Source organism: Hylobates moloch, unplaced genomic scaffold, assembly GCF_009828535.3.
Source record: "Hylobates moloch isolate HMO894 unplaced genomic scaffold, HMol_V3 SCAFFOLD_2, whole genome shotgun sequence".
Classification (NCBI taxonomy): domain Eukaryota; kingdom Metazoa; phylum Chordata; class Mammalia; order Primates; family Hylobatidae; genus Hylobates; species Hylobates moloch.
In genome coordinates, this window is record NW_026652277.1 from 60,856,029 (window position 1) to 60,882,050 (window position 26,022).

General features: G+C 37.8%; 1 protein-coding gene across 8 annotated transcripts in view; it reads right to left on the bottom strand.

Moving 5' to 3' along the window:
• The window catches only part of SLC4A4 (solute carrier family 4 member 4), a 491,091-nt gene that overhangs the window by 152,887 nt on the left and 312,182 nt on the right, over nucleotides 1–26,022 (bottom strand). For all 8 annotated transcript variants that reach the window (XM_058434021.1, XM_032150489.2, XM_058434009.1 and 5 more), the window contains one exon: nucleotides 15,182–15,258. In XM_058434021.1, coding sequence (XP_058290004.1) covers nucleotides 15,182–15,258 — 77 coding nt within the window. The remainder of the gene's footprint in view (nucleotides 1–15,181; nucleotides 15,259–26,022) is intronic.

Below are 26,022 nucleotides of genomic sequence, written 5' to 3' on the forward strand. Positions count from 1 at the left end.
GCTATTGAAATTTTATATCTGGAGCAAAAAACAATAAATCTATTCTCTCTCACTGGAAGGCAACTTTCATGAGCCTTGTACCATTCAAGCTTTCTCATCTCTAAAAGTTTTGGAGGAGTTACTTCTATTTTTCTTCTCAGGTTAGTGCCCAGGCATCTCACTACACTGTTACCATAACTACATCTCCTCAACTATTTCTGAATAATGGACACCTTTCAAGAGTCTAAATCTGCTGAAAGTCATAAATTCTCTGTTCAAATAAAGTAGCATTTTTCACGTTCTTGTTCACTCCACATTTAGAACTTACATAGTTTATCTTACTCTTGTGAAATTCCTGTGGTTTCAAGCCTGTCAAGATCATTCTCCATCTTAATTATATTACTTAAATTTTAGATGGCAGTTTTCTGTATTTGAAAATCTGATAATAATGTATTATGTCTTAATCTAAATTGCTAATACAGTTGTTTAGCAGAAAAATACACGCTAAAAAGTACCATGGCATTAGAAACCTCTTCCACTTTTACACTGGCTATTAATTGACACACTTCGAGTACAGTTGTTTATCCAGCTAAGAACCTTCTGATGTTCATGTGGCCCTCGGTTTCTCAAAGTGCTACAGCAACATCACCAGGCCCTATAGATGCCACACTACAATGAAGTGCCCTGCTCAGAAAAGAAAACGTAGCATATAAATACACTTATATTCTTCTACCCAACATGTATAGCAACAACTTAGACCACAGATTGGCAAACTTTTTCTGTGAAAGACCAAACAGTAAATATTTTAGGCTTTATGAGCAAACATACAGTATCTGTCATTTATTCTTTTTTTTAACTGCTTTTTAAAACTGTAACCTTGCTGAGCTTGCAAGCCGTACAAAAGCAAGTTACTGGCAGGTTATGGTCCATGAACTGTAGATTGCTGGACATCATTTCTCCAATTTTGAAGCAAATGGCCTATTAGTGAAGATAAACATTTAGCCAAAAATTAAAGTAGGCAACTATTTGATGACAGTTGTGGTAGGTGTCATGGTAGAAAAGCATCATGTGCTGTAACAGCTTATAACAGCAGCCCCTAGCAGAGACTGGGGGCGAGGAGGGGCATGTCACAGAAAACTTCCCTGAAAAGGTGACATTTACAGAGAAATAATGGGCGAACACCAGTTGCCTGGACAAGGAAGAGCATTTCAGTGAACAAAAGCAGCATGTCCAAAGACCCAAAGGTAGGAAGGAGACTGCCATGTTAGTGAAACTGGAAGAATACCATATGGTTGTTCTCAAGTCAGGACAGGAGAAAACCTGGCACATCAGCTTTGGAGAGAGACACCAGGCAGGATAACGCAGGTCTTGGAAGGTCATGCCAAGGATTCTGGGCTTTATCATAAAGGCAACAGGTAGTCATCAAATGGTTATAAGCCATGAGTGACACTTTCTGTACACTCTTTCAGCACAAAAGCCTGTCTTACATTTGCTATATATTCCCACAGTGCTTTGTCAGCTTTCTATGGTCTCAGCTTAAAAAATCACGATAGTTTGTATCAATGTAAAAATAATGATTAATGCACTACCACAGGCTGGCTAGTGGCTTGTTATTTTCAAGAAAGGATAGGGGAAAGAGAATACCACCAATATAAAATTTGCCTGTATATACTCCTGTGGAACTAATTAATGTGGAATCATTCTAAATTCATATCTATTCCAAAACAAAAACAAAAACAAAAAAAAACACACCAGTGTTCTATTTTACAACTGCCTCTCTCTTGAACTTCTCCAAAAATTGAAAATGTATTCCCAACAGTCCCTCAAAGTCTTAACTCATTTCAGCATTAACCCAAAAGTCCACAGTCCAAAGTCTCACTTGAGACAAGGCAAGTCCCTTCCGCCTATGAGCCTGTAAAATCAAAAGCAAGCTAGTTACTTCCTAGATACAATGGGAGTACAGGTATTGGGTAAATACAGCTGTTCCAAATGGGAGAAATTGGCCAAAACAAAGGGGTTACAGGGCCAATGCAAGCCCAAAATCCAGTGGGGCTGTCAAATTTTAAAGCTCCAGAATGATCTCCCCTGACTCCAGTTTTCACACTGATGCAAAAGTGGCTTCCCATGGTCTTGGGCAGCTCCACCACTGTGGCTTTGCAGAGTACATCCTCCCTCCAGGCTGCTTTCATGGGCTGGCATTGAGTGTCTGCAGCTTTTCCAGGCACACAGTGCAAGCTGTGAGTGGATCTACCATTCTGGGGTCTGGAGGATGGTGGCCCTCTTCTCACAGCTACAGTAGGCAGTGCTTCAGTAGGGACTCAGTATGGGGGATCCAACCCCTCATTTCCCTTCTGCACTGCCCTAACAGAGGTTCTCCATAAGGGCCCCACCCCTGCAGCAAACTTTTGCCTGGGCATCCAGGCATTTCCATACATCTTCTGAAATCTAGGCAGAGGTTCCCAAACCTCAATTCTTGACTTCTGTGCACTCGCAGGCTCAACACCATGTGGAAGCTGCCAAGGCTTGAGGCTTCTACCTTCTGAAGCCACAGCCTGAGCTCTACATTGGCCCCTTTCAGCCACAGCTGGAGCATCTGGGATACAGGGCACCAAATCCCTAGGCTGCACACAGCATGGGGACCCTGGGTGTGGCCCACGAAACCACTTTTTCCTACTGGGCCTCTGGGCCTGTGATGGGAGGGGTTTCCATGAAGGTCCCTGACATGGCCTGAAGACATTTTCCCATGGTCTTTGGAATTAACATTAGGCTCCTTGCTACTCATGCAAAGTTCTGCAGCTGGCTTGAATTTCTCCTCAAAACATGGGTTTTTCTTTTCTACTGCATTGTCAGGCTGCAAATTTTCTGAACTTTTATGCTCTGTTTCCCTTCTAAAACAGAATGCTTTTAACAGCACCCAAGTCACCTTTTGAATGCTTTGCTGCTTAGAAATTTCTTCCGCCAGATACCTTAAATCACCTCTCTCAAGTTCAAAGTTTCACAGATCTCTAGGGCAGGGGCAGAATGCCTCCAGTCTCTTTGCTAAAACATAACAAGAGTCACCTTTGTTCCAGTTCCCAACAAGTTACACATCTCCATCTAAGACCACCTCAGCCTGGACCTTATTGTTCATATCAGTATCAGCATTTTTGTCAGTGCCATTCAACAAGTCTCTAGGAGGTTCCACACTTTCCCACATTTTCCTATCTTCCTCTGAGACCTCCAAACTGTTCCAGCCTCTGCCTGTTACCCAGTTCCAAAGTTGCTTCCACATTTTCGGGTATTTTTTCAGCAACACCCCACTTCTGGTACCAGTTTACTATATTAGTTAGTTTTCATGCTGCTGACAAAGACATACCCAAGACTAGGAAGAAAATGATATTTAATTGAACTTACAGTTCCACATGCCTGGGAGGCCCAGAATCATAAAGGGAGGTGAAAGGCACTTCTTACATGGTGGTGGCAAAAGAAAATGAGCAAGAAGCAAAAGCAGAAACACCTGATAAGCCCATAGATCTCATGAGACTTATTCACTATCATGAGAATAGCAAGGGAAAGACTGGCCCCCATGATTCAATTACCTGCCCCTGGGTCATTCCCATAACATGTGGGAATTCTGGGAGATAAAATTCAAGTTGAGATTTGGATGGGGACACAGCCAAACCACATCAGTGATGAAAATAATAAGTACTGGATGGTATTGGAAATTCAAAACAGGAGTAGTTAACATGAGCTGGAATATTCAAGGATGGATATAAAGAAAAAGCAACACTTGACAAGTTTTGAAGTAAAGGTAAGACTTGGAAAAGTAGAGAGAAAAAGAGAAATTTGGGTACAAGAGTAATGTGCATTCAATAAGATTCATGACATGACAACCGGACATACATTTCTTTAGAGTGTGGATAGAGCAGTATAGAGCAGAAGTTAAGAGCATGAACTCCAAAGAGCCAAATTAACAATGCAAATTTAAAAGATAAGGAATGATACCTAAATGAAATGGACTTTCACCCCACCAAATCTTACTGCAAAGCAAAACCAAAAGTAAAAAAGCAGTAGCCCATTTAAATAATGAAAATGGCAATGATGATGAAGATTTATATAACATTTTGAAGTGGATTAAGTATTTTCCTTTTCACAAAACAATTCAGTAGAAAAAGCAGTTCAGACTGAAGTATAATATCTGTATTATGAATCAGAAAACTGAAGTTCAGAAGAGTTAAGGTTTACTATGCTTATTTAAGTCTTCAAAGCTATTCCTATGATCCTGGATGGATGTTTCTGCTGCCACAGTGATTAAAATACTCAATGTTATGTGCTGATACTCTGGATGTGATTGGTGAAGGTCAGTGAAAAAAGACTGATATAATAAAAAAGTATAATCTATGATCTCAGATTTTAAGTTTATATCTTAGCTTATTAATAAAAAAGTTCAATAATAATCACTGTTTCCTCTTACCAGAACAAAATTTTAAGGTTATAATGATGTGCATTTATCAGACTAAATGAACTAGAGTTGACTCTATCTATAGTGAGAATGAATACTTAACAGCCTGAAAGTCAAAGAACCATAGGGTTTAGCAAAGCACAAGTGAAGATCTGTAAATTAAGTGTGTTGTAACTCTCTATTCATTGTGGTCTATGGCAAGTCAACTAACTAATCTACTTTTACTAATTCTACATGTGACACTAATTACAAAAAAATTAACACTGAAATGTTGTATTTCCTCAAATTTGGAAAGTTTTAGGCTATTATTTCAAATAATTCTAAAAGCCACAATATTTTCCATTTATTAGATGAACTAAGTCTTTTACTTGTATTGCTAAACTCTAGATAGTTGCATTCCAATTTATTTCTCCCATTTCTTACCTTGGATTTCCTTTTATCCAAGGAAGAATGTTTTATTTGGTTAAAACTCTTTTCTTCTGTTATTTTTGTTCTCTAGAATGGAAAGATGCTTCTAAAGTCCCTGGTTCCTCTTTGTTTGATGGCTTTGGCCCACACAGTTGTGTCTTTCACTGAACCCCAGCTGCACTTTACTGTCAGCACCACAGTTTATTTGGTGTGAATAATCAGCTAAGATATAAACTCACAATCTGAGATCATAGATTATACTTTTTTTATTATATCAGTCTTTTTTCACTGACCTTCACCAATCACATCCAGAGTATCAGCACACAACATTGAGTATTTTAATCATTGTGGCAGCAGAAACATCCATCCAATCACCATAAGACCCTTAAAAATTTTTTATTATTCATTTTTAATAGTAATTCTGGTAATTAGCCTATTCGGCATGATGTGTGCCTCAAAGACAAACCAAAGGCCAGAAACTTCGATTGAATACCTGTCTGTTCCACAGTGGCTTTCAGGGACCTAAAAAGACCCTAATCCAACTAGGCAGAACTCATTATACTCACTAAGAGCACAGGCACTAGGACCAGGATGCAGCTCTACCACTTAGATGCTATTTAACTTTAGGGAAATTACTTAATCTCCTCATGCCTCAAATTTGCCATTATGTAAAATAGAGTTGACAGTACCAACCCCAAAGCATTAGTTGTAATTAGGTGTCCAATCTATGCTAGTTGTTAATTATTGCTTACATAGCAATAGACTCAATACTATCAGATAGAGCTACTGAATGATGAAGAGTACAGCTAATTTTGAAGTTCAAAGCTTACAATCACTCCCTATGCAATGACTCAGTTACTTCCTACCCTCTTATATGTGTATGCATGGAACATTGATCAGTCATGAATGTCATCTTGGCATGATTAACCAGTGGCTTTCAGATTGTAGAAAACATTACTGCTGTCCTTTTAACATAGTGGCAAAAAAAAAAGAATTGTTTTCATTTCAGTTCAGTTCTAGAGAGTAAAACCAGCCCATTGGTGGGTAACACATGGAGAAACCAGGAAGCTCTGCTGGTGACTGATAAGGTCATGAGATTCTGCTGAGACACATAAATCAACCAGACACTGGATCAATCAGACAAGTGAGCTGGAAACAGTGGGGAGCTCTTCTCTTTCTAAAGAAGAACAGGAAAAACTTCCTCCCATGGTGTGACCTCTTCATAAATTTACTCTGCAGAGATTCCCTATTAAGAGTGAAATTGGGGAGCAGTAGAATCTGCAAATATGCCCCAACATGTAAAAAAAAAAAAAAGTGTTGGCTGATCTTTTTATTAGCCATTTCAGTTGACAATACTCCTTCAAAGCTCCTAATAAAGCACTCCATATAAGGTATAAAACTTTTTATTTAACTAACTGTACAGTCTGGCATATGTGCATTTAAAATTCTCTTGGGGGTTGGGGGAAGGAAAGGAAGGAGATGTAGATCCAAGCTGCAAATGTGTTGAATAGTATTCAAAGGGAACACTTGTCCAACTCTTTTCGCAATTTTTCTTTTTGTTCCAAATGCTGACCACCAAGAAGGGCTCTTGAGATGAAGCCATTTTTTGGTTGCCAAGGAAATTCCCACAGAGCCTGAAAAGCCCTCTCAGAGCTGGGAACAGCAACATCTTCAGTCAAAGCAAGAAGAAACAGACAGGTGGCCAAGTCTACGGCCACTGCACTTTTCACCTCCTTACTTCAGAATACAAGTGATTAGCCAGCTCGGACGTCCAATTAGATCAGGAAAATAAACTCAGTTTTAATCTCTATACTTTAAGCTTCTGACAAAAGCCCCCAAAGTGAGCTGGGAGGCAAATGCTAGATACTGAGATTCTTTTCATTTTGAGTCACTAAGCTTTTAGTGGAGTGAAACGTAAAGAATAAACTCAAATCTGACCGGCAAACAGTATCTTAGCAGTGGAGGCGGATTCAATAAAGTATTTAAAGATCTGGAACATAACTCATATAATCTTTTGGGAAGGTAATTAAATTTGCAATACACGGTAATCCAGCAGTTCTACTTATAAAAATTTCTCCTCCAGATATACTCATGAAAGAATGCAGAAAAATTACAATAAGGGTACTTCTTAAAGGCTTATTTGTACAGCAAAGAACTGAAAATATCTAGTCATAGAAGATAGAATCAATAAAATACGATTCATATATAGTATATAGCCTTTAAGAAGAATAAGGTAGGTGTCCATGGTATTGTTAGGTTAAAAAAATCAAATTTTAGAACAATACAATCACATTTTCATTATTTATATAGAAATATATAAGTATTCATGTATCAGAAAAGTTCATTAGACTCAACTTCAAGCTGCTAATGGCAGTTGTTTTGAAGAATTTGAATTTAAGAATTTTCACTTTTTATTTTATTCATTTTTGCTTTGTTTAAATTTTACAGCATTGTATATTTTGAATCAGAAAATTCTACAGTTTTAAAAAATATTGTGGATAATAACATGTTACTATAGTAAGTAAAGAATGATTCCATGGGTGGGACATAGTGGTTTGTGCTTATAATCCCAGCACTTTGGGAGGTCAAGGCAGGCAGATCGCTTGAGCCCAGGAATTCGAGACCAGCCTGGGCAACATGGCAAAACTGCATGTCTCAAAAAAAAAAAAAAATATATATATATATATATATACACACACACAAAAAATAGCTGGGTATGGTGGTGTACACCTGTAGTCCCCACTATTTAGGAGGCTGAGGTAAGAGGATAGCTTAAGCCCAAAAGGTGGAGGCTGCAGTGAGCCAAGATTGTGCCACTGTACTCCAGCCTGGGTAACAGAGTGAGACCCTGTCTCAAAAAGAAAAAAAAAGAATGATTCCCTATATATGTTTACAATTACTATAAAGTTTTAAAAACTGTACTCTTAAGAGTGTTCATCACAAGGTATTGCTGTTTTCTGGTTTTGTAACAATTTGCCACTTCCAAGAAGAAAAATGCTCGTTTCTTTTATGAAGTCTCTGTCAGATGTAACTTGTGATGTGAGAGTATACATCCATCAAAGATTATTGTTGACAGCATGCTACTGTTCTCTGAAATATATTCTAGGTATATTCCTGGTATTGGCATACTGGCAGAATGCTACATATTGAAAAGACAAAAAAAGTGACATCAAATGTAAAACATGCCAGTTTATTAAGATATGCAATAGCTACAATTTCTTTGGTTAAATGTTGAATACAGGGATGCAGTGCAACCGGAGTTCAATTCTTTCATAGGAACAGGTAAGAATGTGGTACAGAGCCCCTTTTTGGCTGTTATGTCCTGTTCCTACACATCCTGATGTTCCTTTCTGAACCACAAAGACTAAGAAGGTTTCCTGTTACCATTCTTCAGAGAGGACTCCAGTGAAGGTTTCATGAATCATGTGTCATTAGCCAGTTGGCATGCCTGATGTTAGCCAACAATAATATCAAGAGGACCACAGGTGCAAATATAATTACTCAAAAATTCAATCTCACTATTCTTGGTGGCTTACACCCACTTCTAGTGCATTAAATATTTCAATAATTAATATTTACTAATTAATAATGTAATATAATTAACAGAACATGGATGACCTTTTAACTGGGAAACTCTTTTTCTTCCTTACAATATTTCTATGGCACAGAAGAACTTCGTTTGCTGATAGTAATAAGGTCTTAATGGCTTGGCTAACACACTAAGAAATGGGCTCTTATGGGTCTGTGAGCTCTCATTTTAATGCACTGGGATATTCATACAATACTTAATATAGGAATAACACCAGATGATCCAACACATTCACAAATTTCTCCATCCTATCACATTGCATCTCCAGTGAGCTTTTTAAAATGTAAATCAGAACATACAACACTCTAGGTAAAAATCCTAAGAGAATGTCTTACTGCACTTAGAATAAAATAAAAAGGTCCTCCGGCATATTTTCCTGACCTGCCGGCCGCTGCACACCTGCTACATTTGCTCCAGCCACTTATGACATTTTTTTTTCCTGTTTCTTGAACACACCATCTTCATTTCTGCCTTAGGACTCTACTCTTGCTTTTTGCTTAGCCTAGAAACCTCTCTCTCCAGATCCTCTGCTTACTGGCTAACCCTCTTACCTAAAATAGTTTTTCTGTACCTCTCCACATTACTCTGCTTTATTTTCAAGATAGCACTTATGATTATGTGAAATTATCCTACATATTTATTGTTTTTCTCATTTACAGTCTGTCTCTTCCTAAAAGTATGGAAGTTCCATGAGTCAAAAGATGTATCTGTTTCATTCACTTCTGGAACCCACAACTAAGAACATTTTCTAGCACAGAATATACATTTTGAATGAATGAATGAATGAATTCAAATCACAGCTGCATGCAGTGATGGGGTGTTTAAGGAGTTCAAATTTATTGTAGCTGCAGTTACTTAAAACTGTAGCTCTACATTTCACAAAAGGCTCCTTTTTTCCTAAAATAATACACGAGATAGAGTTCAGTTTACTTCATATAGGATCATCTGCTTCAGTTTAAAGCTGCTACAAAACCCGTTCTTAAATGAATGCTAGTTTTCTATTCCAGAAAAATAGCTTTTAAGAATGTACAACATTAATAAATGCGGAGATGCAACTGTCACAATTTTAAAATACACGCCTTCTTTAAATCAGTATTAATATCAATGCTTCTCAAACCCTACTAATCCGTGTCAACTGTTTAAGCTTTAAGAATATGGGAGAAGAGGCCGGGCGTGGTGGCTCACGCCTGTAATCCCAGCACTCTAGGAGGCCGAGGCGGGTGGATCCCGAGGTCAGGAGATCGAGACCATCCTGGCTAACACAGTGAAACCCCATCTCTACCAAAAATACAAAAAATTAGCTGGGCGTGGTGGTGGGCGCCTGTAGTCCCAGCTACTCGGGAGGCTGAGGCAGGAGAATGGCGTGAACTCAGGAGGCGGAGCTTGCAGTGAGCCGAGATCGCACCACTGCACTCCAGCCTGGGCGACAAAGCGAGACTCCATCTCAAAAAAAAAAAAAAAAAAAAAAAAAAGAATATGGGAGAAGCATAGAATGGGAAAAGGAAGCTATCTTAAGCCAAATTTCTTGTAGAGAGGGAAAAAATAATGACAAACATGTTTTGTTAATTATCTAAGCACAAGCTGTTCCCCTGTGAAAGGGGCCCAAGGATATCATTGCATGGCTATACAAGTTCCCCTCAGGGACACCTGGCTGAAGGAAAGCTGCAGGTGCTGAGCCAGAGAGATGCTCACCAAAGTCACCAAAACTGTAGTGACTAAGGGCCTCTAAGGACCCTAACTACCTTCTCACAACACGCCTTTGTTCTTAGGTTTTCACAGATGTGATTCCATCTGGAGCTCCTCTCACATAGCAATGTCTCACTGCTCCCTGAAAACATGCTAAAGACAATTATTATAACCTCAGAAAATATGAACATTTCTTAGACACTGTACCTCCTCTGAGGGGTGAAGTAAGACCACCCATATTCAGTGTGAACTTCAGGTTTTTTTGACTGAGCCATGGAAAGGAAAAGGAGGTGCTTTTGTACTTTTCTTTCACTGTGAGCATGAAATAACTATTAATGCTAAAAGAAGCTTTATGTGAGCCCTGGGATGGAAATCTATGTTCAAAATCATTAGAAGAAGTCATCTCATGACTCACTCCTATATCATGTATGTGTAAGAAAAGGATTGGGGGTTATTCCCCCAATAATCACAGGATGTTTCCTTCTAGATTTCATTTTAAGATAGTTATGGCTTAGCAACTCTAAACTTATACACGGTTTAATGGTTTCATCCTCATACTTTCTGACAAAATATTTAAATTCAGGTCTATTTCTTTAAAAGACCAAGACTTCAAACACAGGAATCAACGCAGCAAAATATATTTAAACATAATAGGCAATAGACAGTGCTAAAAATGATTCTAATATGCTTTAGAAACTAACCTTAGGCAAAACTCCACCACAAGACCTATGGAATAGATTCTCAGATTAGCCAGCTAAATAATGAATATCACAGAAATAATAACCAGATAAGCAGTTACAAGGTTATGTGGACCTCAAGTGTCCCCCTGAGAATCTGCAGGCTATTTCTACATCTACTGCATCCACTGCAATCTACAGACTACAATTTCACTTGAGGTTGACATGTAATTGTGAGATGTTATAGCATTATTAACAAACCTGGAAAAAATCAACCTTTTAAAGCCATTGCACCACTAAGCACAGTATTTCTACAAGAGTTAAAGCTAAGGGGTAAAATGAAGAGAAAAGCTCTTTCTTATCCTCATAGCTGAAGCCATATTCACATGAAAACTGTAACTAAAGCCACTGCATTTGATAAGCACCCACCTCACATGTAAATTTTTAAAAGAACAGAAAAAGAATAAGAAGAAATGGAAAAGCAAATCAAAGGCAATCAAGAAACATAATTAGATAATGTGAAAAATACTCCATAGCAACAAAATAGAAGAGATTATTTATGTAGATTTACAACTAGATGAACTCCAGATGTATTTTTTAAATCTACTTCTCCACAGGTGTTTTTCTGCTTAATAAATGCAACATCCAAGTTGGAATATGGTTGAAGCATTGAATCACCTAAATTCTGGCTGTGCTCTTCTGCTGTTAACTATTTTAAGCCATTTTTCAATAAAGCAGCCGCTACTGAAATCGTAAGCACATAGGCTTGGCAAAGCCAGAAAGAAAAAGTGCAGCCCACAGATTTGTTTCTTCTGTTTTCCCAAAACAGAATCTCATAAAAAATATGCCCTCAAATTCTGTCACTATATAGCTGTCAGAAAGAGCAATTCTGTTCCTCTTCGTAACTCTGAACATTAAACCCATTCTTTGTGCTACTAAGAAGTTAGATAGCTCCAGGAAGTTGCAAGGCACCATCACAACTGTTCAAATTGTATCCAGCCAGAATAATCAGTCAATCAGAAATTTCAGTCCTGGTCATATGGAAGTTTTTGGGGCCAACTTGGACAAGTACACAAGACAAGTTTGAGTTTACTGCCAAGATCACTTCCAGGACACTGGCTAATTGATTATAAAAGCTTTCTCAAAACAAATATAAGCCTGGAAACATTTTTTTTTCTTTCCTGTCCAAACAGAGAAGAAACAGGTTAAAAAAAAAAAAAAAGCCAGAGTTTATCACAGCTTCATCTTACTTGCAAATCCACTTTCCTTTTTCTTGCCCTAAAATGATCCAGGAGTTTTTGTATTTGAAGTTACCAAAATAGTAGGTATAGAAACTGAAAATGTTAGTTCGATTTCTGTACCTGTACCTTTGGTTGTAGAAGAGATCATGAATTAGTTACAAAAGCCTCTCTTCAAACTCTGGTAGGAAGAGAGAATGGAGTTTCTTCCTCTTTTGAAGAACTCATTGGATTAACTATATGTACTATAATAGATACAAATTAGATTAATAGTTGCTCTTATAATTATATATTCATCAACCTTCCTTTGCTGGCTTTGAAAACAAAAGGAATATTCCTGAATTAAATTTTCCTTGCTTCATCTTAACATGAACACTGATGACTATCAGATGCTAGTGACAGGCACTGAAGATTCTGGTTTTAAAGACTCCATTCCCATGGGCTTTATAACAAAATCAATACCCACAAAAAATGTTCCACATATTTCTTCTACTACTGGAATCAAAATTTTATGTAATATGCATCTTAAGCCATCAGATTTCTTCTGCATATGCCCAGATATGCAAAGACCCAATAAGTTAGTAAATTTATCTGTCAGCATTTACCAGCTGCTTCTTGTCAAATTCCTGGCAAGAGGAGAGCTGCCCTTAATAAAAGAAGGCTTCCTCAAGAACTCCATCAACAAGATATTCCTAAGCCTAATTAGTACACTGCCTTATCCAGTATTAAGACTCATGGCAAACCTTACAAATAATCAGCATGGCTTGGTAAACAATGAATGGAGACAAAATGTGCAAAATAGATTTAAGAAAACTTCTAGTGGCCTGAGTTCTCCCTCTTCCACTACAGGTATGTATCTACCAACGTACCCACATTCAAATGCTCTTCTTCCTGATCATTTCAAGAGGTAGACAGATGAAAGGAAGGTGACAATCCACATTAGCATCTGAAGGAGCAACTGAAGGAGTCAAGAATTAATCTCAATGTAAAGCGGGAGGTAAGTAAAGAAATTAGTCCTGACCTAAACAGAGTCCCTCTTCTGGGGAACACAAATAAATAAATGAAGATAAGATGGATAACATCAGATTTCAGAGCATCATAAAGGTCATCAAGACGTCCTGAACTTAAAATGATGGGAAGCCACTATCCGTTTTTAATCTAGAGTAGAAAAATGAGGGCAACTATGTAAAAAGTATATTGAATTGAGAAAAAATGGGGACAAGGGATCAATTCCAACAGCTTTTCTAGCAATTCAGATCTGAGATGATGAAGACACTACTAGGCAGGCAGGCAGGCAGGCAGGCAGGCAGGCAGGAAGGAAGGGAGGGAGGGAGGGACAGAGGGAGGAGGGGAGCGGAGGGAAGGGGAGGGGAGGGGAGGGAAAGGGGGGGACGGGAGAATGGAATGGAATGTACACCCTTCCCATACTTTCTAGAATTCACCAAGGCCTGTAAACCTCTATGACTACTACAAGTGCTGTCAGTTAAAGAGGAATACCATCATGAATATGGCTTCTTGAAAAAAATGAGCAAAGTGTGAAAAGAGGAATCTTCAAACTCACCCACTTAAAAGACAGAAAGAGAAAGAAAAGTCATCCCTCAGTATCTGCTCGGGATTGATTCCACAACCCCATCAGATAACAAAATTGGACAATGCTAAAGTCCCCTATATAAATGGCATACTATTTGTATACAACCTACACACATCCTCATATACACTTTAAATTGCTCTAGATTACTTATAATACCTAATATAAATGCTATGTAAACAGTTGTTATGATGTATTATGTAGAGAATAATGACAAGAAAAAAAGTCTATATGTGTTCAGCACAGACACGATTTTATTTTCATTCTGTCCATGGTTGGTTGAATCCATGGATATGGAACCATGGATATGGAGGGCTAACTGTACAATTAGCATATCAAGCATGAAGCCAGCTAGAACCATACTCTTCTACTATATCAAAAGACAAATGGTAAGTTAAAAGAGCAAGAATCAGATATTTGAATTTCTGAGGTGAGTTATGTCTTATAGTTTCCACTTAGCAAAGAACAAAACTAGTCTCCATCATCACACCACTAGCCAGTTTTGGAACAAGTAGCAAGACCAGATTTTCTTGCTTCATGTTCCTTCTTCTTTCCAGTATATGCTACTTCCCCTTCAATCCTGGGGAAACAGTCGTAGGATTTCTATGACATTTTAAATATACTGCTTTCATTTCTTCAAAACTTTGAAAATTTTTCATTTAGGAAGCATCATTTTTCCGTATACTATATTCTTAAAATATAATTTTCTTGCACAGATATTTACTTAGCTGGGAAAAAATGGCCCAGTTTACACCATATTCTCTTCAAAAGAAAGCAAACAGATATTCAAAACCTGATTGCTCTTCATTCAACTATATGTTTTAACAGACAAACAAATATATAGCTAGTGAGACAACTTAACTGTCATTACCTTGCCCTAAAGTCTCCCCCAAAAGTTAACAACAATGTCAGCATTTCTTAGCATTTCTTTTTTTTTTTTTTGCGACAAAGTCTCGCTCTGTCACCGAGGCTGGAGCACAGTGGTGCGATCTCAGCGCAATGTAACCTCTGCCTCTCGGGTTCTAGGGATTCTCATGCTTCAGCCTCTGGAGTAGCTGGGATTACAGCCCTGTGCCACCGTGCCTGGCTAATTTTTGTGGTTTTAGTAGAGACAGGGTTTTGTCATGTTGGCCAGACTGGTCTCCAACTCCTGGCCTCAAGTGATCTGCCCACCTCAGCCTCCCAAAGTGCTGGGATTACAGTCATGAGCCACTGTGCCAGGCCAGTATTTCTTTATAATTTACCAAAATACTTTTTTCATAAGTTACCTCGTTTAATCCCTAGAATAAACAGAAGGCAGGGATTATTACTATTTTAAAGCTGAGACAACTATTGCTCTAAGATTTAAATTGCCCAAGTGAATGCATCTGCAACAGCTGAAGTAGACTCACATTTTTCCCTTCTGATTCCAGCTCCCTTCACACACTGTTTCTCCTTCTCCCAAGGAAAGTGCAAACTGTTGTCTGCACATAAAGGTCCATTTTAAGTAAAGCAACCATCACCTCTAAGCCTTTCTCATCATCTTTTAGATATATGTTCCCTTACATTTCAAAGAAGCAAGAATTTTTTGCTTACCTGGTCCTTTTCCGGTTTATCAGAAATGTCATTCAGACTGGAAGAAGTCAGATTCCTATGGGTCATGGCTGGGCTACCTGGAAAAACACAAGTAAACTCTAATTAAAGACTTCTTTTCAAGAACACAAAGACTTTGGTGGTATACTTAATAAACATTAGTAGATGATGATGGAAATGGTGATGATACTTTTAACCACACTAGGATTCTTCTGAAGAGTTTTCCAGAGTCCAGGTTGGAGTACAAACATAGTTAAATGTAAAGTACGTAAAATCCCAAATACCTTGTTTAGGACTTATTGCCTGGTTCAGTTTCAAGGTAAGCTAAACTTTGAAAGAAACTTCTAAGACAATAAGCATAAAAATAAAATTGTTCCTGGTTTTGTTCACTCTTTGTCATTGCCCTTTACATACATGCTAATCTGTCTGGTTTCCTTTCCTTTTCCTGTTGCCTGCAGAGAGCAGCTGTTTCCTCATCTTCAGCAGAGCTGACCCTGGATGCCAGACCCTGACCTCCTCTCCCCCAGGCCTTGGCAGCCCTTCCTAGAATGCCACTCACTCAGATCAACCTGAAAAGTCTTGGTCAAAGTGTTCCCTTCTCTGGCTAACACTTGGATCAAGAATACTTCTCATTAGTGAGCATCTGATTTAGAATCCTCACTCTTTGCCTCAATGTAGTGTTATCAGAGGCTGCCTTACTTCTCTGCATTCCCATTTGCCAGAATAAAATAAGCATATCCTCTTTTCCCCCTTAACATGTTAAACCTCTTCTTCAAGTGAAAGGATGAATGTCATCGGAATACTACATGGGAACCAATCTCCCTGACCATATAGCAGCTGTCAATATGGTTCACTGGTGACCCATCCAATGATTTCAGACACTACCACACACGAACAGAGAGGAAGGACATGCAGAAGAGCCACAGACTGTTTTCAAGTAGACCATGTTAATCAACAGAATACTGAACTTTCATTCTGCAGTTGGATCTGAAATTTCTAGGCTTGCTAAGCAAAAAAAAAAACTAACTTTTCAAAGCCAAGATGTTTGACCCAACTGCTGCAAGGTGCTGAGTAATGCATTCATCCTTAATCCTCAATGATCTGACTCAGGCTGGTCTTTACAGCAAGAGGACAAGGGTTGAAAAGAAGCACCGAAGTTCTAACATAGCTTCACATTTGCTTCCAAATAATTCTTTAGATTACAGACTTTAATTCCTTCAGATAGAGACTTCAACATATAATTTCACAAAAGACTAAAATCTACTCCTAATAAATTAATGCCTATATAACAGCAGCTATTTAAATATCATTCCTTTTAACTACCAGATCAGAAAAATTATAATTTCCTTGAAGTGGCAAGACAGGATATTTTCCACTCTGCTGCATTTCATCGAGTAAGCATGGCCTAGATCTCTTAAATCTTTTACCTGGTTGGGTGTTTTATTCTAGGAAAATTTAAGCACAGGGCATTATTCAAAGGAAAATAACATTTGAAAATGTGCTTTATGTGCAAAATTAAAAGAACCCCTTTGAAGGGCACATTTTCTTCTTTGAGCCATGTATTAGATTTCTAGTGTCAATACAAAAGACACTAGGTACAAAAGACACTCAATACAAAAGACACTAGGTACAATCTTGAATGACCCCAAATAATGCTGAGATTGAAACTAACAGAAAATGATGAGTACAGACAATTTTGTGCTTTACATTTAAAAACAAAACCAGCTATTTGAACTAACTGGGTAAAAGTTCTGCCTGAATAAGTGAATAAATCTGAATTATACAATCCTAAAGCAATGAAGCCTTAGCAATCCTAATCATGTTAAAAATAGCTTATGTAAATAAATAGGTAAGATAAATTTCTAATCATCAAATCATTTATATGTAAGTGGCAGTACTGAAATAAATTTAAAGCAGTTTTCCATTAAGTAATTTAAGTTTCCTAGCCAATAGCCTAAAGTCATTGATTTGCTATAGGCACTCTTCATAAATACTGCAAAGGCACATTTCAGCCCAAGCACTGTCCTAACTGCTGCAAGCCAAATTAATGAGGTTTTCATCATAATGGTAATCTTGATTGATGTGACAGCTTTTCCAAGAAACCTTATATACTGTCTCATCATTCTTTGCATTTCTGAAAGTCAGTGATAGTATGGTTATCTATATTTATACTACATGAGGAGCAAGAGAAAGGTTCAGGTCCAAGAGAAATGCAGGAACCAGATGAGGAAGAGAAGACTAGTATTAAGAAATAATCAAATCTGATTCCTCTCCTAACTTTCTCTGATTCTCATTAATAAAAGTAATTAATATTAACAGCTTCACTAACGTTTAACACTGCAAGAGTCTGCTAGTCAACACTTCTAGTAACTAAGCAAGATGATCAGCATTCTTCAATCTTTTTCCATCTCCCTCCCTACCAAACTCCCTATCCTGACTTCCCAAGACCTTGAAGCAGAGACAAATCCTTCCCAATTTTCTAAATCAGTGGTTTCTACAGTGAGGTCTCCAGACCAGCAATATCCACATCACCTGTACACTTGTTAGAAAGGCAGATTATTGACACTTACGCCAGACCAATTATTTATTTTGTCTTTCCCATAAATTACTGGGGTACAGGTGGTATTTGGCTACGTAAGTTCTGTAGTGGTGATTTGTGAGATTTTGATGCACTCACCACCCAAGCAATATATACTGCACCATATTTGTTGTCTTTAATCCCTCATCCCCTCCCACACTTCCCCTCAAGTTCCCAAAGTCCATTGTACCATTCTTATGCCTTTGCGTCCACATAGCTTAGCTCCCACATATCAGTGAGAACATACGATGTTTGGTTTTCCATTTCTGAGTTACTTCACTTAGAATAACAGTCTCTAATCTCATCCAGGTCACTGCAAATGCCATTAATTCATTCTTTTTATGGCTGAGTAGTATTCCATCCTATAAATATACCACAGTTTCTTTATCCACTCATCAACTGATGGGCATTCTAGTTGGTTCCTCAATTCTGCAATTGTGAATTGTGCTGCTATAGTAGTTCTACTTTAAGTTCTTTAAGGAATTTCTACACTGTTTTCCATAGCAGCTGTACTAGTTTACATTCCCCTCAGCAGTGCAGAAGTGTTCCCTGATCACCGCATCCACACCAACATGTACTGTTTCTTGATTTTTTGATTACGGACATTCTTGCAGGAGTAACGTGGTTTTGCATTGTGGCTTTGATTTGCATTTCCCTGATCATTACCGAGGTTGGGCATTTTTTTCATGTTTGTTGGGCCATTTGTTTATCTTCTTTTGAGAACCGTCTATTCATGTCCTTAGCCCACTTTTTGATGGGATTTTTTTTCCTTACTAATTTGTTTGAGTTTGCTGTAGATTCTGGATATTAGTCCTCTGTCAGATGTATAGAATGTGAAGAGTTTCTCCCACTCTGTGGGTTGTCTGTTTACTTTGCTGACTGTTTCTTTCGCTGTGCAAAAGCTCTTTAATCAAGTCCCAACTATTTATCTTTGTTTCTTTTGTATTTGTTTTTGGATTCTTGGTCATGAAATCCTTGCTTAAGCCAACGTTTATAAGGGTTTTTCCAATGTTATCTTCTATAATTTTTATAGTTTCAGGTCTCAGATTTAAGTCCTTAATCCATCTTGAGTTGATTTTTGTATAAGGTGAGAGATGAGGACCCAGTTTCATTCCCCTACATATGGCTAGCCGATTATCTCAGCACCATTTGTTGAAAAGGGTGTCCTTTCTCCACTTTATGTTTTTGTTTGCTTTGTTGGAGATCAGTTGGCTGTAAGTATTTGGGTTTATTTCTGGGTTCTCTATTCTGTTCCCTTGGTCTATGTGCCTATTTTTATAACAGTATCATGCTGTTTTGGTGACTATGACCTTTTAATATAGTTTGAAATCAGGTAGCATGATGCCTCCAGATTTGTTCTTTTTACTTAGCCTTGCTTTGGCTATGCAGGCTCTTTTTTGGTCCCATATGAACTTTGGAATTGTTTTTCTAATTCTGTGAAGAATGATGGTGGTATTTTGATAGAGTTTGTGTTAAATTTGTAGATTGCTTTTGACAGTACTGTCATTTTCACAATATAGATTCTACCCATCCATGAGCATGGGATGTGTTTCCATTTGTGTCATCTATGATTTCTTTCAGCAGTGTTTTATAGTTTTCCTTGTTGATGTCTTTCACCTCCCTCATTAGGTATATTCCTAAGTATTTTATTTTTTTGCAGCTATTGTAAAAGGGGATGCATTCTTGATTTGATTCTCCGTTGAGTTGCCATTGGTGTACAGAAGAGCTACCGATTTGTGTACATTAATCTTGTATCCAGAAAATTTGCTGAAATCTTTTGTTAGTCCTAGGAGCTTTCTGGAGGAGTCTTTAGGGTTTTCAATGTAAACAGTCATATCATCAGCAAACAGTGTCAGTTTGACTTCCTCTTTACCGATTTGGATGCCATTTATTTCTCTTGTCTGATTGATTGCTCTGGCTAGGGACTTCCAGTGTTATGTTGAAGAGGGGTGGTGAAAGTGGGCATCCTTGTCTTGTTCCAGGTTTCAGAGGGAATGCTTCCAACTTTTCCCCATTCAGTATTATGTTGGCTGTGGGTTTGTCATAGATAGCTTTTATTACATTGAGGTATGTCCCTTGTAGGCCGATTTTGCTGAGAGTTTTAATCAGAAAGGGATGCTGGATTTTGTTGAATGCTTTTTCTGCATGTATTGAGATGATCATGTGATTTTTTTTTGTTTTTAATTCTGTTCATATGCTGTATCACATTTATTGACTTGCATATGTTAAACAATCCCTGCATCCCTGGTATGAATCCCACATGATTATGGTGGATTATCTTTTTGATATGTTGTTGGATTCGGTTAGCTAGTATTTTGTTAAGGATTTTAGCATCTATGTTCATCAAAGATATCAGTCTGTAGTTGTCTTTTTTGATTATGTCCTTTCCTGGTTTGGGTATTAGGGTGATGCTGGCTTCACAGAATGAAATTCCTTCTTTCTCTGTCTTGTGGAATAGTGTCAAAAGATTTAGTACCAATTCTTCTTTGAATACACCTGACCAATTCTATCAACACTCTGGGTATGAGCGGGGAGGGTGGACACCAATGTGCATTTTAACAAGCCCTCCGGGGATTCTGAATCATGCTGAAGATTGAGAACCACTGCTCTAAATAAACCAGTTATCTTAACAGTATCTATACTAGTCAGAATCTAAGTTGAAAGAAGTATATATGTTGGAGGGGTATCGCCAGAGGGGTAATTCTAATAACCTTGCCCTCCTCCAAGCTACTGCTCTAAACTATCATATCTCAAGCAAATCATTAACTTATCATCCTTGCCACATAAACACACAAAGAGGTTATCTGGCTTTTCCTCTAAATCCTCGCCTATACAACCAAATAAATAATTTTGTTTTGGAAACGCACTGTTTAATCAGCCTTTTCCAGAAACATATCACCCAAATCCAAGAAGAAAAAGATGAGGGCCAAAAGAGATTATCAACCAGATTATACAAGGGAATCAGAAATTTGTGTGTGGCATTTTTGCTAACCTGGGAAGGTGTTAAAAAACAGGTTCCTAACAATGTTCTTGTGCATATTTTACATCTGACATTTCAGAAGACATATTGTCAGAATAAATCAGTGTTATCTATTTAGATTTTGGCCTATAATGTAAACACATTATACTACAATCCTGAGCAAGTAAGGATGCTACAGAAAAATGTCACCTTGCATCAAGAAGGTGAAATACAAGTGTACCTTAAAGTATGTTGCTTCTTGGGCAAGCGGTGATTCATCCACTCAAAGCTACAACCAGTAGGCCCTTTCCACCTAAAATCCAGGGTGTAAAAATGTCTTATGCTTGTTCTTGGTCCAAAGAAACTTTGTGTTTTTTAAGATTCATTAAAAAAAAAAAGAAAAGAAAAGCAGAAGAAGCAGTCTCAAGTGCATAATCATAATTAAATTTCCATATCACTGTTTTCTGGCCATAAGAAAAAGAAAGCTTTGGAGAATCACATTTTCAAGCAGTTTCACACAATCAAAAACAATTTCATTTTCAAAGTACCCACTTGGCAGGTACATACTGTTGCTATAAAAATTAATTACATTCTGTACTAAGTTTGAAAATCATTGTTATTCTTTAGCACACATGTAGCAATTTAAAGTCCTTTGCAATTATAACTATTAGTTACAATAAAAAGGGGTGAGGAGAATCTACGGCACAGAAAGAAGATATTTGAATGTGTACATATTAATGTAATACAATGACACATAAACGTCCTCCTCACCTCATACCTCCATAATGAGCCAAAAGAGAACCCACGGACAAGCTAAAACAAAATCTCATGGCCTATGAAGTAACTTGAATCATTTTTATTCTTAATAATAACATTTGTAGCACAAAAAATAACTAAGATAACTTACATGTAAGAGACATACAAGTGGATCTGCATGTTCTTGTCAGAATATTTGGAGGTATGGGTCTGATTTTCACTGCTTGGGACCATAAAACTAGCAATAAAAGTCGTTTCAGAACAATGTATGTTAATGTGTTCTACACCCACATTGACTCATTGATGTTCTTTCTTCTCCCTTTGTTGGCATAACAAACCTACTAGAAAATGTCTATATTCAAGAATAATGGTCAACTAATCTTTTTGAGTACTAGGTACCTGAACTCACATTATCTTAATCCTCATATCAACACTGTGACGTTAGTATTATTACCACTTGATAATAAACAAATGAACTTCAAGGAGGTTAAGTTCATGGTCACATAGCAAGTGGTAAAACCATAATGTAAACATGGATCTCATAATGCCAATCTCACTGCCTCTGAGAAGGAAACTTATCTCTCTATGTTTTTGCATATGAACACATAAACTTCATCATGGCTAATAAAGAGAAAATGTAATGTACAACCACAGAGAATATATTCTATTTTCATGCCAATTATGTACAGAATAACATCACTACAGAGGTTTAAGGCAGCTTTGTTCCTGGTTTCTAACTTAGCGGTTCCAAAAATGGAGATCGTATTACTCTACTTTCTCATTTTCATAAAGAAAAGAAGGGGGGAAATATTGAACTCAGCCACTCTGTTTGCAATTCTAATTAAATAGTTGTCGCAAACCATAGCTCTGTGACAAAGAAGGATGCTAAAGGCAGTAGCAATATAATTGTAAAAGAATTACACCACATGCTTCTGAACGTCTTCATTCATAGCCATAGCCAAGTGTTTGTAAAATTCCACAATATACATACAGCCTATTCTCCATTATTTCTATGTTAGTTTCCCATATTTCAAGTTACTTCAGTTCTAATTTCTTCCCATTTCACTCACTAAAAACAGGAATAAAATGGGACAAAGAGAACAAGTCACTTAGGATACTTACAATGAGTTTGATTGACAAAGTCTAGAAGGAAGGCTAAAAGAGAGTTTGGATTTCTGTCAGACCAGTTTCCTAGTTTTAGACAACAACGGGTTATTAAGAGCTTCCCCACCCCGTGGAAAAAAATAAAATAAAATAAGCATGTCATTATGGTCCCCAGCCCACTTCCATCCCCCACACCCTAAATAAAAGACAAAAATATTTTAAATATTAGACTAAGGAAAGTTATTATAAACATATCATCAGTCAGAAGGCGTCCTTTGGAGGAATTTCATAACTAAGAAAAAATCAGTTTGGGCATTTTTGCTTGTTTCCTTTTTAATTGTTTTGTTTTGTTTAAAAATGTTTAATGTTTGTTTTTATTTTATATAATGTAAACTCCAAGAGCCTAGAGCCAAGGCCCTTGGTTTGTCTTGATTGTAGTTACAGCCTCAGACCTTGGCATTAGTGGCACTTAATACTTTGTGAATGAATAATAGTGGTGGGGCATAATTTTACCTCCATTTGGAGTTACTACTATAAACACTACTGTGCAAAGTCCATTTCCTATGGAGGGAGATGCTGTGTGCACACTCCAAGAGCCTTCAGACTTGGACAGCCTTAGAGTAAATAAGTAAGAAGTTTGTAGCTGGCCCAGAACTAACAGAACTGAAAGACACTGCCAAACTGGCCCAAAGCCTGGCATTGAGCAGAGGGAAAAGAAGAAGCAATAAAGAGGAAAAAGAGAAATTCCCTGCAAAGAAGGAATGAGGATATGAGGATGGAGGAGAAATAAGGCAGTGTCAGGATCTCAGCTAAAGGAAAGGAGAGGCTGGAGTAGAGAAAAGCTGGAAGAAACTAAAATAACTTGAAGCATATGATTGTCTTGGAAAGTGGAGCAAATGTGGAGAAAATAAGACATCAAAAGACCCAGATAACCATCAAAGTATGTGAGTAAAGTTGAAGCCAAAAGCTGATGTCATTCCTAATGTACGGGATAAAGATAATAGAGAGGATGTCCTTATATGGAGAGTTAAAAGTGTGTAGAGGTCAAATCACAGATACCTGCATCAATGAGGCTTCATAAATACTATTCTCTTATTTTAAAAGCCATTCCCTGCCCTTTGGGACCTTTGTTATCTATAGTTCCCTTGATCATCTATTTAACTTCAACTCTCTAGACCCTGTTCATTCCTGTTTTTTAATTTTCTGACTACTCTGTGGGCCTTTCCCAAGATTCAGTGTCTAACACATCTCAATATCAAATACAAAAGTTTCACCTCTTCTAATTCTTTCCAATTTCAACCAGCAAAAGCAAAATGCTCTAATTCATTGAGAGTTTTATTCTAATAATATGGCACTGGATATATAATTTTCATTGTGATCTAAAATAGGTAGCTTAGGCCAGGCATGGTGGCTCATGCCTGTAATCCCAGCATTCTGGGGGACCAAAGCAGGAGAATCACTTGAATCCAGGAGTTCAAGACCACCCTGAGCAACACAGTGAGGGCTCATCTCCATAAAAATTTTCTAAAAGTTAGCTGAGTATGGTGGTGCACACCTGTAGTCCCAGCTACTAGAGAAGCAGTGGGGCGGGGAGAGGACTGCTTGGGCCCAGGAGTTAAAGGTTGCAGTCGGCTATGGTCACATCACTGTACTCCAGCCTGGGCAACAAAGCAAGACCCCAACATTGAATGAATGAATGACTGAATGAATGAATGAATGAATGAATAAAATACAATATAATAAGTAGCTTAATTTCTTAAAAAATATTTCACTCTCTTTCTCACGAACACATACATTAATAAGGCATACAAAATCTCCACTCAGCTGAGAAAGCATTCAAAAGACATATAAAGACTGGAAAATTTACTAAATAAAAAAGTCCCTATAACGTACTTCAAGGAACCTGTGGTCCCTGTGATTATATTTGTGATTGTAGTTCTCTTTCTCTGTCTCATATTCACACACACATACATGAGCACGCTAATATACATAGACACACACCCACACACAACATAATATTATGAAGAAAATATTATTCCCTCCCCAAAATGTGACGAAACCATATAAAATAATTTGTGACCTTCTTATCTCACAAAAGCCGAAAGAGAAAAGAATAGTACTTCCAGCAAGCCTATGCTAGCTAGTTAAAAGCTAAGAGGGAAAACCTATCAACGGTGTAATATAACAGAAGCAAATGAATATCTCACTGCCTTCATTCCAAACAGGCACTGACCCAGAGTGATTTTTACTAAATGTCCCTAAGCCAAGGTAAAGAGGATCTTTAGTAGGTTCCTGCAGCCACATCATGCCAAGGACACATACAGTGTCTGATTTAGATAAGTTTGGTCTACTCTCTTATATATATGTAGACATTGGCTCCAAGACATGGTAAAATTTCACTGATTCAGATGAGTGGAAGAATTCTCTGATTTGATGAGGTATCCAAATTAAAAATACTTTGGGCCAGGAGCGGTGGCTCACGCCTGTAATCCCAGCATTTTGGGAGGCTGAGGCATGCAGATCACCTGAGGTCAGGAGTTTGAGCCCAGCCTGACCAACATGAAGAAACTCTGTCTCTACTAAAAATACAAAATTAGCCAGGCGTGGTGGCGCATGCCTGTAATCCCAGCTACTCGGGAGGCTGAGGCAGGAGAATCACTTGAACCCAGGAGACAGACGTTGTGGTGAGCCAAGATCACACCATTGCATTCCAGCCTGGGCAACAAGAGTGAAACTCCATTTCAAAAAAAAAAAAAAAATACTTGAAATCGGCTACCAATTCAAAATGGTAAACTTAGTATATGACATAGTAACTGGGTTTATCTCCTCAACCTTCCTGGATACTTTAAAAATGACAGATTCACAAAAAATACTTTTTTACAAAAGTATAAAGTCACACCAATGAAAAGAACAGACAGAAGACCAGCATAGACAAGAGGCTCCGAAAACCTTCTGGAAGAAGAAAAGTAGATAGAATAGTAGAACATGACACCATTTATGCTATTTAGAAATGTCAGTGTAAAACTCCATGCAGAGGGACATGGAGTTAAAAAAGAGAATATCTTCCCTGCAAAACCCTGAAGAAACTCACATTGGAATCTGCCAAGTACAATGGAGGCAGGAGCAAGGGACAGGCTAAAAAGGATGGATTCAAGGAAAGGGATGGATTCAAGAAAGCATAACCCTATCCCATTGGGCAGAATACCCAGAAGCCAAAGCATTTACACTGCAGGACTCTGCTAAAGAGGTATTCAGAAAACACCAGGGCAATTAGCACAGGTGTTTGTATCTCACAGCAAAGTCTTCTGAATTCTTGAGCTTAGAGCACCCCTCAGAATTATGCCTCCTGCTTACATTAAAGCAAATATTCTTTTTTAAATACAAATGTACAATTGAGCCCCATCAGTGGTTTAAGAGAGGAAGCCAAAGACTAAAACCCATACCTTA